Source organism: Vigna umbellata, chromosome 2, assembly GCF_029865625.1.
Source record: "Vigna umbellata cultivar VRB3 chromosome 2, Vumbellata_1.0, whole genome shotgun sequence".
Lineage (NCBI taxonomy): Eukaryota > Viridiplantae > Streptophyta > Magnoliopsida > Fabales > Fabaceae > Vigna > Vigna umbellata.
This window is the reverse complement of record NC_142166.1, coordinates 10446466-10462522: the sequence shown is the minus strand read 5'-3', so window position 1 is coordinate 10462522 and position 16057 is coordinate 10446466. Positions and strand designations below refer to the sequence as shown.

The window sequence follows — 16057 nt, the reverse complement described above, 5'->3', positions numbered from 1 at the left end:
CACTTTTGCACATTTGGCGTAATGTTTTATATTTTTAACATCTTTGTTTGAACAGCTTATTCCATGTTGTTGTTGAAAATGATGACAAGTCAACCCAGATAATTAGACATCTTAATTCACAGAAAGGTGGTAGAGTTACATTTATTCCGCTTAACAGAGTAAAGGCTCCACGCATCACTTATCCGCAGAGTTCTGATGTCATACCTCTTTTGAAGAAATTGAATTTTAAACATGACTATACTCCTGCATTCAGTCAGGTTAGCTTCTGAAAATTGTTATATTTTATTTCACGCAGGTACAACTTCTTTAGGTGCTATTTGGTAATAAAATAATTCTGAAGTTTTGGTCTACAAATGTCAACTTAACATGAAAAAATTGATGCATAATGGAGAAATGTAATTATTGTAGTTGTGATATTTAATGATTATTATTTATTGTGTATGGCATATTGTTATGTTTTTATTAAAAGTAAATATAACATTATCTCTTATTCAAGCGATCTTCCCTACTCTTAGCCTCCTAGGACAATATTTATCATGTTGGATTTCGTATTTAATTTTGTTTCATTAGGATACGCTTTAGGAAACTAATTTTATATTGGAATTGTCTAGGATTTTTATTATCTTTGGGTTATAGGTGCCATGTGTTATTCTCTTAATGAGTTGAGTTGATTTCCTAGAGGATTGTGCTTTGGAATTGTGAGAATTTGTGGTTGTTGGCATGCTTTTTCTTAGTGCTGTCAAAATGGGTTGTAACCCGCGAGTCAACTCGGCCCACCACGAGTTTGAGCCGGATTAGGTTTGAAAAAAATGTAATTTTTTTTATGCGGGTTAGTTTTCAACCAGGCTCACTTAGAACCCGGCTCTTCCGGATTGAACCCGTGGTGAGCCGAGTTGGCTCATCAACCCACCTAATTTAATTATTTATTATTTTGTGTTTTAATATTATTAGTTAGCATTTTTTTTATTATATTTTAGATGAGAATAAAAAAAAGATGTTTCAAGAGAGGAAAATATTATAAATTTATCTATTCGAAGACTCTAATATTATAAATGGACAAGTGATACAAAAATTATCAATATTAAAAACTTATTTGTTCGCCTTTTGTCCTTGTTTTTGGATTACGCTTGAATTGTATGATATTTTTTATTTATTTTGAATTGTCTTTGGAGTTTAACATCATTTTAAAGTGAAATTTATTTAGATTTGAATTAAAAAAATTATAATTTTTTTTACTTTAAAAAAAACTTATAATTGAGTGAGCTAGTGAGCCAACTCGTTTAACCCACCAACCCGTGGTGGGTCGGGCTGGGTTCGAATTTTTTTAGCTCGCTAATAGGTGAGCTGAGTTGGCTTAGCTCACTAAGTGACCAACCTCGTGGTGAGCCAGGCAGCTCTACTTTTTCTTGTGATTGTGGGTTATAGGTGCCATGTCTTTTTCTTGTTTCATTGAATTTTTTTTATGTTCGGAAAAGAAAATGAGTTAAAAGTCTGGCGTTGAGTAGAAATAAGAAAGTTTAGTAACATATAAAGAAAAAAAGACTGACAAAGACATTGTTTGCTCGTGACTCGTTGGTGATGAATCTTCTCAGAATATCCTTATAGAAAAATCTGACAGCAGTATCTGAAGTGATGATTTGTCTTGGTGACCGGTTCAGATTGAGGTATGCATGTCTTGTTGTGCTAAAAGTCAATAGTAGTTAGGGTCAGGGTAGTGTGCTGAGATAATTGGTGGGAGCAAGCATGTCCTGTGTTGGCAAAAACCTGTGGTAAAGAAAACCAAACTCACTTGAGGGGAAGACTGTTAGGAATCTTAAGTAGAAGTTTAAAGTCACATGTGTTGAAATAATGAAGTTGAGTAACATATAAGAAAAAATGACCTGCTAATGCAACCTTAAGGTTTTGGGTTGAAGTTAGTGTCATAATCTATTATATGGTTTGCTCATCACATGGTGGTGAATCTTTTCAGTGTATTCCCCTAAAAGACATTATTATTTTAACAAATGGTTAAGGCGAGGAGGGTACATGTAGAACATGGAAAAATGTGGCTGACCAAATAACTATCCCCTTGATCTTAGACATTGACATCTAAAGCATAAACAAATATAGACGTGTCCATCAGTGGATATAAGCTATGTTATCAATAACTGTTGGAGCGGCCACCATTGTGATGGAGCAGGGTTCTGTGACAGAATCTGTCATGTTGCTTTTTGGAGTTGTGGTTGGATAAGCTGCAATAGTGGCAGTGTGGGGCCACTAAGGGTATTTGAGCATTGTGGTTATGAAGCCGAACTATAAACTGCTGTGCCTGACATTCAACAACCTCCGTTATGCTGTTGTGGACCTTCACTGTGTTCTGTCACAGAACCACCGCTTCACTTTGAGGGTGTGGCACTAACTAATATAACTGATGGGTTGTGGGTCCTTAGTCTTTCAGTATGTAGTTTTTTCATTTCTCATTTTCGGGCCTCAATTTGAGTCCAACATCTTAGATGGGTTGCTTTTAAACTTATAGTATGTGAACAATTAATTTTAGTATACTGTAATAAACTAAATAACAACAAAAATAATAAGAAATATAATAGTTTTAAAGACTTAAGATTGAAACTGTAAAATAATTCTAGAGGGCTTGATTGATCCCTCTCACAATCTTCTATTTATAAGAATAAATTGATACACAAGTACATGATAAATAGGGTAACCCTAGACACAATATAATCATGATAAATAGGGTAATCCTAGACACAATATAATCATGATAAATAGGGTAACCCTTGACACACTATAATGATGATAAAATAGGATAAATATCCTAACACTCTCCTCATACAAATTGTATGTACCAAGCTTGGAACAAATAAACTCAATCCGAGGACCCCTTAATGACTTGGTCAATACATCTGCGAGTTGATCGTTTGACTCAATAAACTCAGTACATATTTCTTTGGTCAACAACTTTTCACGGACAAAATGACAATCAATTTCTATATGTTTAGTCCTCTCGTGAAACACTGGATTTGATGCAATGTGGAGAGCAGCTTGATTATCGCAATACATCTTCATAGTATGGATGTCACAAAATTTAACCTCTTGAAGGAATTGTTTCACCCATATAAGTTCACATGTTAGTGATGTCATTGCCCTATACTCGGCTTCCGCGGTTGATCGAGCTACTACATTCTGTTTCTTACTTTTCCATGAAATAATGTTTCCTCCCAGAAAAACACAATATCCTGTTGTAGACCGTCTATCAATAGGTGAACCTGCCCAATCTGCATCACAATACCCAGAGACATGAATGCTTCCTTTATCTTCATATAACACTCCTTGCCCGGGAGCCTTCTTTACATACCTTAGAATGTGAATGAGAGCATTCCAATGGTCAACACATGGAGTCTGCATGAACTGACTAACCACTCCAACTGCAAAGGATAGATCTGGCCTTGTAATAGTGAGATAAATCAGCCTCCTATACCTCTCTGGATCGGAGAATAATTCACTTTCTTCTGTCCTTAATTTCTGGTTTGGGTCCATGGGACTGTCTACCGGTCTACAATCAATCATGCCTGTTTCTTGTAATATATCAAGAGCATACTTCTTTTGGGAGATTACAACTCCATCTTTTGATTGCGCTACTTCAATGCCTAAGAAGTATTTGAGACTTCCAAGATCCTTGGTTTGAAAATGTCTACACAAGTACTCTTTTAGTTGAGATATTCCAACAACATCATTTCCTGTAATGACAATATCATCAACATATACTATTAAGTAAACACATTTCCCGAGAGAAGAATGACAATAAAAAACTGAATGGTCTGCTTCACTGTGTTTTAGCCCAAATTTTTGAACAATGGAGCTAAACTTTCCAAACCAAGCACGTGGGGATTGCTTGAGGCCATATAGAGATCGATGCAATTTGCATACCATACCAGACTCCCCTTGAGCAACAAACCCAGGAGGTTGCTCCATATAAACTTCTTCCTCAAGATCACCATGTAGGAAGGCATTCTTGATATCCAATTGATGAAGTAGCCAGTGACGAATGGCTGCCATGGCAAAGAAGAGACGAATAGTAGTCATCTTGGCTACAGGAGAGAAAGTGTCACAATAATCAAGACCATAAACCTGAGTGTAACCTTTTGCAACAAGCCGAGCTTTTAGCCGATCAATTTCACCATCAGGGCCAACTTTAACTGCATACACCCATCGACAACCAACCGCCTTTTTTCCTGGGGGAAGGGGCACCAGCTCCCAAGTATTACTGTGGTCAAGAGCCTGCATTTCTGCAATCATAGCTTGTCGCCATCCAGGATGATCAAGTGATTCTTTCACATTCTTGGGTATAACAACAGAGGACACTGAGGATAAAAGAGAAAAATAGGAGGGCGACAATCGATGATAGCTTAAAAAATTATAAATGGGATGAGGGTTCCGAGTGGAACGAGTACCTTTTCTGAGGGCAATAGGCCATGCTGAATCATTTGCACCAGGAGGCGTGGGAGGAGGTGACGAGGGAGAAGAATTTGAAGTAGGAGATTCACCATTGTCTTGCGGAGGTGGACTATCCATTGGGGCCCTGTGTGGGATGATCTCAGTATGTGGAGAAACAGGTGTAGAAGGATTGTGATCAAGACTTGGAATGACAGAGACAGTGGAGCTATTTGACTCAGCCATGGGAATAGGAAGGACCTGCTGGAGGATAGAAACATCCTCCACAGATGGAGAGAAGTAAGGAGTCTGTTCAAAGAATGTGACATTGGCAGACATGTAATACTTAGTTTCAGGAGAGTAACACTGATATCCTTTTTGAAGTCGAGAATAGCCTAAGAAGACACATTTGAGAACGCGAGCGGAGAGTTTGTCTAGACCTGGAGACATGTCATGAACAAAACATACACAGCCAAACACTCGGGGAGATGTATGAAAGAGAGGATCATTAGGAAACAAAATGGAGAAAGAGACTTTATTATCAAGAGAGGAGGAGGGCATCCTATTAATAAGATAACATGCAGTTAAGATGGCATCCCCCAGTGATGGACAGGAATATGGGCACCAAGCAAAAGGGTACGAGCAGTTTCAACCAAGTGTCTATTTTTTCGTTCTGCTATAGCATTTTGTTGTGGTGTATGAGGACAAGTAGACTGATGTAAGATACCATGGGAACTCAAGATGACAGAAAAGGAGGATGAGAAATACTCTTTTGCATTATCACTTCTTAATATTTTGATTACTTGACCAAATTGATTCTTGATTTCATTCAAAAAGGATGTAAAGATAGCTAACAATTCAGAACAATTTTTCATAAGATAAACCCAAGTACATCTTGAATATTCATCAATAAAGGTAACAAAATATCTAAAACCAAAGGAGGAGATACGACTAGGTCCCCATATATCGAATGGATGATGGAAAAACTAGAATTACATATTGATTGAGACCTTTTAGGAAAGGAAGATCTAACATGTTTTCCTAATTGACATGACTCACATTCTAAGGTTTTGAGACCACTAAGTTCAGGACACATCTTTTTTAATTTGGACAAATGAGGATGGCCAAGTCGATCATGTAGCACTTTAGGATTAGGAGCAGCAACACAAGACACCCTTGGACGAGATCCAAAATGGTATAATCCGCCAGCTTCATATCCTTCTCCAATCTGTCTCCCCGAACCACGCTCCTGTATAACAAAGGATTTATGATCAAAGGTTATTGAACAATTTAACATTTTAGTCAACTGGCTTAAGGAAATTAAATTAAAAGGACAATTAGGGACAAAAAGGACTGAGTTGAGATTGAGGGAGGGAGACAAAGAAACATGACCGACTCCTTTGGAAGAAGTTTTAGATCCATTTGCAAGGGTTATGAAATGAGGTTTTTCTCGAAAGGAAATAGATGAGAACAAAGAGGTATTACCAGAAATGTGATCAGAAGCACCTGAGTCAATTACCCATGAATTTTGACATTCCATAGATTGAGAAACGCAGGCTGTTGATGTATTGGGAGATTGAGATGGTTGTGCCAAGCTGTTAGACTTTAACCTTAAATACTCTTGATATTCATCCTCAGAAAACATAGAAGTGGAGGTTTCAGTTTTCGAAGTGGAAGTTTCAGTCTTCGAAATATTGGCGGTTTTGGAAGAGAAACCATGTAAGGAGTAGCAATTCTCTTGAGTATGACCCATCCTTTTACAATATGTGCATTGAGTACGTCCCCGACCTCCTCGTCCTCCTCCTCTAGTGCCACGTCCTCCTCTTCCTCGTGTGGCAACCATGACAGATGGTTCCACTAGTTCATGCGCTTCTTGAGTTTGAGATACCGGGACACGCAGAAGGCGAGTGGTCAATGTTTCCATAGAGGGGACCTCATGACTAGTTAGAAGTTGATCTCTGAGATGATCAAAATTGGGATGTAGGGCACGAAGGATCAACACCATGTAAAATTTGTCTAGTTTCTTTTTGATATCCTCTAATGGATCTACTTCCAAAAACATCCTAAGTTCTTCGACAGCAGATTGGGCTTCAGCCATGAAGGACACCATATCATGGTCTGTCATTTTAAGAGATGCAAGCTTGTTTGTAGTGTCATAGAGACGTTGAATATCGTTGGCATAAATGCTTTGGGCTTTCTTTCAAAAGGAGTGACAAGTTTTGAAAGCCCTCAAAGATACAAGAAGTTTGGGTTCCACTTATTGTCATAACAGGGCACACAACTGGAAATCTGCTTGTTTCCACTGATCAGCTTTTTCAGTAGGCACAGGGCTTCCATCTCGCTCAAGGTGGTCATAATGCCCTTGGCCAAGGAACCACATTTCAACGGCAGTAGACCATGATAGATAATTTTTTCCATTTAGCTTCTCGGAGGTAATTGATGGACTTCCAGAGAAGGAAAGAGTACTGCCAGACGCCATTTCTGAAGAAGACGAATAATACTAGCGAGGAACAAGAAAACCCTAAGGGTTTAGACGAAGGAAACTGTGACAGTGATGGACGACGGTGGCCGGCAACGGCGGGCGGTGGTCGGCGGTGGCCGGCGGCGACGGTGGCCGACGGTTGACGGTGGCCGGCGGCAGGCAGCGGCAGGCTGCGGCGGACAGTGGCGGGCGACGAAGAACTTGGCGCCGGACAGATATATATTACGAGACAGAAACCAGAGCGGGATCGACCCGCTCTAATACCAACTTAAGATTGAAACTGTAAAATAATTCTAGAGGGCTTGATTGATCCCTCTCAGAATCTTCTATTTATAAAAATAAATTGATACACAAATACATGATAAATAGGGTAACCCTAGACACAATATAATCATGATAATTAGGGTAATCCTAGACACAATATAATCATGATAAATAGGGTAACCCTTGACACACTATAATGATGATAAAATAGGATAAATATCCTAACATATAGTATATAAAATTTATTTAAATCCTTAAACATTAAATAATAAACAAAATAACAACAAACTATATATATATTATTTTTTGCATTTCCTATTATTTTTATTACTTGTTTATTATTTATTTTTTATATCATATTTTACACCTTATTATATATATATATATATATATATATATATATATATATATATATATATATATATAGTAAGCAATCTAAAATGATTTATCTTAAAAAAAAATTAGAACATTAATCATTCACTATCTGCTATAGTACTTTTGTGGTCAACATAACTATGGATATAAGATTAATCATTCATACCATGTAAGAATGTAAGCATAGGGCATAATTTCCTAGAAACAAAAGGTGATGATTACCCAAAGTATTACAAAATGTAGGATGAAATTTTTGACTTTTCCACAAAACGCACTATAAACTTTGCTTTGTCCACCTATCTGTGTCAGAGTGGCTAAATAACCTGGTTGTGTTGCCCTAATGGATTCCTCTGCCTTTGTTACAATGTGTAAATACTTTCAAACTATGTTGGCTCAAATAGGTTGCTCTAAGAACTAAGGTTTTCCGAAGTTTTGCATATGGCTATCATGTGGCAACCAAGCTGCCTTCATATTGTATTAAGCCCAATATTTAATTTTTAGACCAAACACATTGAGATAAAATGTTATTTAGGGGAAAGTTCTTATTTGGAGACATGACTGTGGATTTGTCAATTCAAATGATCTAGCATATGTTCTCTCAAAGTGGTAGAGGTTTTTGCATTAGTTATATATTTAATAGGCTTGGTATACATACAGTTTGTAAACATTATATAAATAGTTGTAAAAGATATTTATGAGATATTTTGAGTTGTACATGTTTATGTAAATTATTGTAACTATGAATCGGATCGACGTATTATGAATAAGAACCTGTGTGTAAATTTGATGTAGAATTCATCACATGTCTCTTGTTTTTTCTTCCTTAACAGTTTCCTACTGTAACACAACACACGCATCTAATGATATGGCCTTATCTTAACTATGAACCTGCTTCAGGTGTTTGTAGTGATCCAGATTACGCTTCAATCAGACTCATCTCTTCACCTTTGTTTTAGATTTTCACTAGACAAACATCCTGTTTGGCATTTATAGATTCATACAATCACTCTGTATTTGGATGAAAATTCAAAGGTACCTGTTGAGGGCCGATCTATGTAATGTTCAAATTAAAATATGTCACAGTTAACTTAAAAATGTCTATGTAAACATTTTAATTAATAATAATAGTTGATCTTTAATAAATTTTTATTGTATTTTTTTCTTCATGAATCTAGGGTATCCCTTGGCTAAAATCCAATTACTAATGCTTTGAAGTATTGAGATTCATTTAAGGGATTCATGTCTCCCTACATATGTTACTCAATATACATGAACCAAGACTAATATTTTTTAGTAAAATTATAAGATGTATTTTTCTGTCATTTTGATGTAATGGTCAATCGCCCGGGATTTGTGCAAAATGTTGTCTGGGAAAATTAAAATTATTCTTGTGAGATACACAAGATGGGATTTTAACACCTTTATAGAAATTTTATAGATTTATTGATCTGGATTTTGACGGAAGGTAATGTTGTTCTGCTTGTTTGTTTATCTTAGATTTACAGTTACATATGTATGCTGATGTAGGGAAAAATATTGGATGACAGTATATTAATACATAACTATTCAGTTGTTTTTTATGTCCCTTAACGTCACTTGTGATATTTCTTTTAGGTTTTTGCGAGAACGGTCATCTGCAAAAATCTGGATGTGGCTTCAAGGGTTGCTCGTACTGATGCTCTGGACTGCATCACACTGGATGGTTGGCCTACATCTTTTCATTGTCTGTCTTCTGTATTTGGGCTGGTCTTGTGTTTCCCCTGACAAACTCACCAACTTATTGCAGGTGATCAAGTAAGCAAGAAAGGTAGTATGACTGGAGGATTTTATGATCACCGAAGATCAAGATTAAGGTTTATGAATATCATTACGCAGAATAAAGGCACTATTCGCATTAGAGAGGAGGAATTGGAGAAAGTTAGATTTAATCTACAGGATATCCTTTGTGTTAATAAATTTACATTAATTTTTTAATTTTTGTTTCTCTTAGGTGAAAACTCATTATTTATAAGTTGCAAATTAAATGATTGATGAAACAAAGGAAAGAACATCCAAATTATCTGGTTTACCTGATCATATTTTGGTCGGAAATAATAGTTCCAAGAGTGAGTATAAAGGAAACTTTAGTTGCATTTGTTTAATTTATGTTATGATGCCTATTTCTCTGATTAACTGCAGTTTTACCACTGTAATTTTATTCCAATTTTCTGGTTATTTGTTTTTGGTTGTTGGGGCATGTCATATTCATCTTGATGCCTTAGGTAAGATGTTTAGTGGGTAAAGGGCGATTGGTCCATAAAATTGTTTTATTTCAAATTTGTCAAGCTTAAGTTAACCATAATGAGATTCTCTACCTGGGTTTTCAGGGACAAAAGTTAAGTTTTACTGCACTATGCATTTTTCTTTGGGACTCTATTATCTAGAACTTTTTTTTTTAATTATTTATTTATTTATTGATGATGGTTACTTTTCCTTTCTATGATTTATTTCCATCATCTTGTGCTAAAAGTTTTGCAGGAGAGTCTCAATTTGTTTTTGTCCTGACAATGTGGGTTATGTCTATTTCTATTTTGTGAATGTCTTCTCTGATGCCTAAGCTATTCCTTGTCATGAAAGAATTTCCTCCCATTGTTTTTGCTGAATTAGTCTTACAGATAGACCAAAAGATTAATGAACTTGTGGCTGAGCAGCAGAAGATTGATGCCAAGCGTGCTCATGACAAATCTGAGATAGAACAGCTTAAGCAAGATATTGCTAATGCTAATAAGCAGAAGCAGTTGATTTCTAAAGCACTTACAAAAAAGGTGTTATGGAATTTTTAGGTTATACTTAATTATTGTCAGGGAGCTACTTTTCGGTTGTTTGTTACCTTGAGGAATTTTTCACTATTTGTTTTACCTTTTTTCTTTTATTGCTTGTAGGAGAAGTCTGTTGGGGATGTCCAGAACCAGATTGAACAGCTTAAGGCTAGTATCGCAACAAAAAATGCTGAGATGGGCACTGAGCTAATTGATCATTTAACACCAGAGGAAAAGAAACTCTTGTCAGATTTGAACCCTGAAATCAAAGACCTTAAAGAGAAGCTTGTTGCTTGCAAGACTGACCGTATTGAGGTTATTCAATCAATTGTATTTGTGTTCACAATCTTTTGAAGTTAGTATTATTATTTTGACTTGAAATTTTAACAGACTGAAGCAAGGAAAGCAGAACTGGATACCAATCTTACTACTAACCTTAGGAGAAGGAAACAAGAGCTGGAGGCTGTAATATCGGCCGTGGATTCTGACTCTCTGGTTGGTGAGGCTGAATCCAAGGGGCAGGAGCTTAGTGATGCTAAAATGTTGGTTGATGACTTAACAGAGCAGCTTAGAAGTAAGCTCTTCAAATTTTAAATCAATATAGTCTTTTATCTATATCTTGAATATGTTTCCTTTTCTGATCAAATTTCATCCTCAGGAGTTGCTGAAAATATAAATGATCGAATGAGGCAAATTACAAAGATTAAAGATGAATTGAATAAATTGAAGGTAATGATTTTTTTAATTTGATGCTGGTTGTATGTAATTTTGCTCGAAACAACGATGAAATCTGTTGGCTGCAGTCTTTGGAGGACGAATATGAAAAGAAACTTCAGGAAGAAGCAAAAGAATTAGAGCAATTGCTGAGTAAAAAAAATACATATGCAGCTAAAGAAGAAGAGTATGCCAAGAAAATTAGGGAACTGGGACCATTGACATCAGATGCTTTTGAGGCGTAAGTATTTTCTTTCATCGTATTTTCCCCTTTTCTGTGTGCATAAGATGAATTATATTAGAGGGATATGAAAAGATTAAAAAAATGACAGTTCAGTTATATGGAAAGTATTAAAGCTCTCCATTCTCTTTATTAGCAATATCTCAGCGTAAGGAAAAGTGACAATTTTCATCCACAATGAATTTGATGTTATCACATTCTTAAGTAGTCTTGTGCTCATCAAGATTCTGCTTTGACACATGTCCAGTGAACACATTCGTTTTGCTTCATTGTCTTTAAATATGGCAGTGGCAGAAGTAACTCCTGCAGCCATGGAGACAGCTTATGAACAAACAAGAGCATAAAGTCCGTTGGAATTGTTTAGCTTTTTTTAATAGGTTAACTTGTTAGGATAGTTTAACTTATTTTTTCAGTACGCATCTGTCACCTAGGTGTAACCTTTTCAGTCTTTTTGTATGTGATGTAAGGATTGTTCTAAACAAGAATTAGCTAAAAGATAAATTAATTTCTTTAGCCTTCTTATTTTCACTGTCAAGTAAGTCCATAACAAATTTCCAAAATCGTTATCTGGATTGTTTTGTTACTTCGTTTTTTATACTTAATGGTATTCAGTCTTTCCTTGGGGTTAATCATGACTTCTATACCATGATAGTTTGAGGATCTGGCGGATATGATGCTATTACAGTTTATTTCTAGTTGTGTAGCTATATATCACTTCCTTTATGCTTTGGTTTTAGCTACCGTTAATTAATTTTTTTTCCTTTCCTCATTGCAAATGACAGGTATAGACGAAGGAATATAAAAGATTTGCACAAAATGCTGCACAGGTGCAATGAGCAATTGCAGCAGTTCAGTCATGTAAACAAGAAAGCACTGGACCAGTATATAAATTTTACAGAACAACGAGAAGAACTTCAGAAAAGACAGGCCGAACTTGATGCAGGAGATGAGGTACTTTACAGGGATTTCAATTATGAATGCCCTTTATAATTGTTTCCAGAGAAAAAAAATTGATGGCTACACTGCCTAGCATATATTTTTAGTTCTGCACTTTGCTATCTAAATGATTTGGGTGCCACTGCTCTGTAATGATTCAAATCATTGTTGTTTCTTTTTGTGCCTCTTTAGTAGGTTTTATTTACCAATCCCCTAGGAATGTTTGTATTATTTGGTTTCAAGCTTGATTTTGCTCATCAGACTGATTCCATTGCCAAGTTTTTCATTTTTTGCTATTTTGTATCATGCATTACTAACTTCTTTGACCAACTGAATAATTACAGAAAATTAGGGAGCTGATATCAGTGCTAGATCAGCGGAAGGACGAATCTATAGAACGCACTTTCAAAGGTGTTGCTAGGCATTTTCGGGAAGTATTTTCTGAACTTGTGCAGGGTGGCCATGGTCATCTGGTTATGATGAAAAAGAAGGTCTGTGATGGTTCTTGAATTATACATTAAGTTCTTTTTTGCATAGGAAAAAGTAGTGCTTTATAGCTCGTTCTGTTTGTTCATGTTTAAAAGTTAGTGCCATTGTTCTTTTTTATGTTTTCATGTCCTATTTTCATTCTGTTGTTTCAATGTGGTGCTTGATTATTGCTTTATTTCGTTGTGCTTTGCAAAATAGTGAGGATTCTCCAGAAAGGTCATTTAGTTATCGTAATTGATATAACTGTGGTATTTCTGTATTAAATTCTGTTTCCCTCAGGATGGTGATCATGATGACGATGAAGATGAGGATGGTCCTCGTGAAGCAAATCCAGAGGGGAGAGTAGAAAAATACATTGGAGTGAAAGTGAAGGCAAGTGTATTCCTTTTGTGCCATTTTAAAAAGAAAATTAATGTAATGTTTCAACCTGAAGACTTGTGGGTTTGTTTTGTACATTAAACAGACAAAGAAAGGTGACAGAAGCATACTGCATTAAAATGTGACAGAAGCATACTGCATTAAAATGTGACAGAAGCATACTGCATTAAAATGTGACAGAATCATACTACATTCAGATAGCCATGCCTTATTCACTTATATTACAACTACATAGCATCTTAGTTCTGACATTTCTTGTCTCCTTATTGCTTGCAGGTCTCATTTACTGGACAAGGGGAAACACAGTCCATGAAACAGTTGTCTGGGGGTCAAAAAACTGTTGTTGCCCTTACTCTTATCTTTGCCATACAGCGATGTGATCCTGCTCCCTTTTATCTATTTGATGAGATTGATGCAGCTCTGGACCCACAGTACAGAACTGCTGTTGGAAGTATCCATATTTATGTTTGCTACCATATTGTGTCAATTGATTGGTCCTGTGCATTTCATCCATCTCTATTGACTGCATACCTCATCTTCCATTGAAAAAGTGGCTCAATTCAGAACTCTGTGGACATTTTACTGAGTGAAATGGGATGGGATGCAATGAAATGGAGTGGAATAAAGTTGTCACTTAATTGTTTGGATGTTTATTTAGGATAAAAGGTGGTTTTATATTTGTCCCCTTAAATTGGAGGGGAGGGAAAAGAAGTGGTTATTAGGACTGAATGGAATGCACTATCATTAGATTCCGTTTCATTCTATCCTATTTTACAAATTATTCTTAACTATCTCGGTAGACATGATTCGTCTCCTATATTATTTTGAAAATCTATTATCATATCTTAAAAGAGTATCCTTTAGGGTTAATTTCCCTATTTAGTATATCATGTCAAGTAAGTATATGTAAGCCATATAATGATATATAGTATCTATTCTCTCCGTTTTGGTGGTTCTGGTGAGAAAAAGCTTTTGTTATGGTTGTCTGTGTTTCTGGTGCCATTGAAATATAAAAAGTTAATTCATGCTTGTGATATTCTTTCTGAATGACACGTAGATTTCAGGGTTTTATCATGTCTCTTTTGGGATTCTTATCTATTGAAATTTAAAAAATTAATCCATGCTTGTGATATTCTTTCTGAACTGCATATATAGATTTCCTGTTATATCGTGTCCCTTTTGGGATTCTTAACTATCCGTAGATATGATTCGTCGCTTGGCTGACGTAGCAAACACTCAATTTATCACAACAACATTTCGCCCAGAGCTAGTGAAAGTTGCTGACAAAATATACGGTGTAACACATAAAAACAGGGTCAGTCGTGTTAATGTTGTATCCAAAGAAGATGCATTGGAATTTATTGAGCATGACCAGACGCACAATGCTGAATAAGGTAAGCCTTATAACTTTTCCACAATTTCTCTTTATGATTACTTTAGGGTTTGTTATGATCCCCACTTCTATTTGGGGTCATTCCTTCTCTTATTAAAAATAATTGCATTTTTATGACCTTTGTTGCATGCTTTTCATTGATAAATTACAAGGCTTTTAAGCGTCTAACTTTTCAGTCGGTTATGTTTGATCTGTTTTTGAAGTGGTGTTTATGTGCTCTTAGGTGCTTTCACTCACACGTTATGAAGTAGATGTCAACACTAGGCACTTTTGGAAGATTGTTTTTGTAGAGATTGCAGACTCAAGTTCATTCAAATTCCTCGACCTAGTATTTGTCTGTCGTGTAGTGGCTGGTGTGAGGCCAACCCTTGGCCAATTCTTGTCTGTTGTAAGTTACGATTATGTGAAAGTGAATCATGATTCCAATGAACCTTTCCGAATCCTAGGGAAAAAGTACTTTATGTAATATGATTACACTATTCCTAACTCTGTAGATGGTCTTCATAATTTAGTCAATATCAACCTAAATCATAGATCTACCATCAATTTCTGAAAATATTTAGATTCATTTTTATTTTTAAATATTTGAAACAATATTCTTCTTAAGTCTCTTCTTTAAAATAGAAATTAAATTGAAAATTAAATGCTTTTAAATAAATGTATTCTGAAAAAGAACTTATAACTCTATTATATTTATCTATCCCAAATATTTAAATATCCCATGTACAAATAAACCGATCAAATACACTCTTTACATAAAAATGTTATAATTTAATCAAATTGTTAATTTGATTACAACGATAAAGTAAAGTAAATGTTTTCTACAATAATATTCAACTATAAATTGTTGTGCAATAAAATATAACCTTATATAATAACTAGTTTTAGAGTCTAATATTGAGTACCTTCTAGTTGATCAATGCATGATGCTTATATCTTTACAAAAATAAACTTTTGAACCTTCTTTCTTTAATTTATGTACGAAGCTAATTGTAAAGTAGTGCCATGTCTATCGGTTATAATATTTACAATATGGTTTCAGAAATTGTTTGTGATAAACAAGAAGTGTATATAAGGATATTAGCCTAAGCATAAACATATTTGATTTTTATTTTGGTTCATCCCATCATTAAATCATTAAGCGATGTTGAGTTTTTTATAATTTGTAAATGATTTTACTTATTATATTTACTACAATTTTTCTTTTATGGTAGATGTGAATACACAAGTCACTTTTAAATAATTAAGTCACTTCTGGTATGAATATTCTATTATTGTTACTTTTGACAATAATAAAGGAAGTTGATTAAGATATATTAAAATTATCAAAAGAGAGGATACACAAGTATACTCTCCTTTGTTAAAAGATATCTTTCACAAAATAAAGATTTTACAATGACACACTCTCTATATCTCTATAAAGTAATATGTTATTTAATACTTATATTTGAACCAATGGCTCATGTGAAGTACGTTGTAATTGTACGTGAGATTGTTGTATAGATTATTATTCATTTGTTCTCTACGATGAAACTTCTATTTATAGACGCATTGAATAA

The 16057-nt window shown here is 35.2% G+C and overlaps 1 protein-coding gene across 1 annotated transcript in view; it reads left to right on the top strand.

Moving 5' to 3' along the window:
* LOC124845496 (structural maintenance of chromosomes protein 3-like) overlaps positions 1 to 15056 on the top strand; it is a 32701-nt gene extending 17645 nt beyond the window's left edge. The window contains exons 17-30 of the mRNA XM_088106092.1: positions 56 to 257; positions 9164 to 9251; positions 9336 to 9486; positions 10203 to 10353; positions 10471 to 10662; positions 10738 to 10921; positions 11006 to 11076; positions 11151 to 11302; positions 12085 to 12253; positions 12583 to 12729; positions 13007 to 13099; positions 13382 to 13556; positions 14308 to 14499; positions 14722 to 15056. Of these exons, the coding sequence (XP_087962218.1) occupies positions 56 to 257; positions 9164 to 9251; positions 9336 to 9486; positions 10203 to 10353; positions 10471 to 10662; positions 10738 to 10921; positions 11006 to 11076; positions 11151 to 11302; positions 12085 to 12253; positions 12583 to 12729; positions 13007 to 13099; positions 13382 to 13556; positions 14308 to 14498 (1966 nt within the window). The 3' untranslated portion in view covers position 14499; positions 14722 to 15056. The remainder of the gene's footprint in view (positions 1 to 55; positions 258 to 9163; positions 9252 to 9335; positions 9487 to 10202; positions 10354 to 10470; positions 10663 to 10737; positions 10922 to 11005; positions 11077 to 11150; positions 11303 to 12084; positions 12254 to 12582; positions 12730 to 13006; positions 13100 to 13381; positions 13557 to 14307; positions 14500 to 14721) is intronic.
* The last annotated feature ends 1001 nt before the right edge of the window (positions 15057 to 16057 follow it).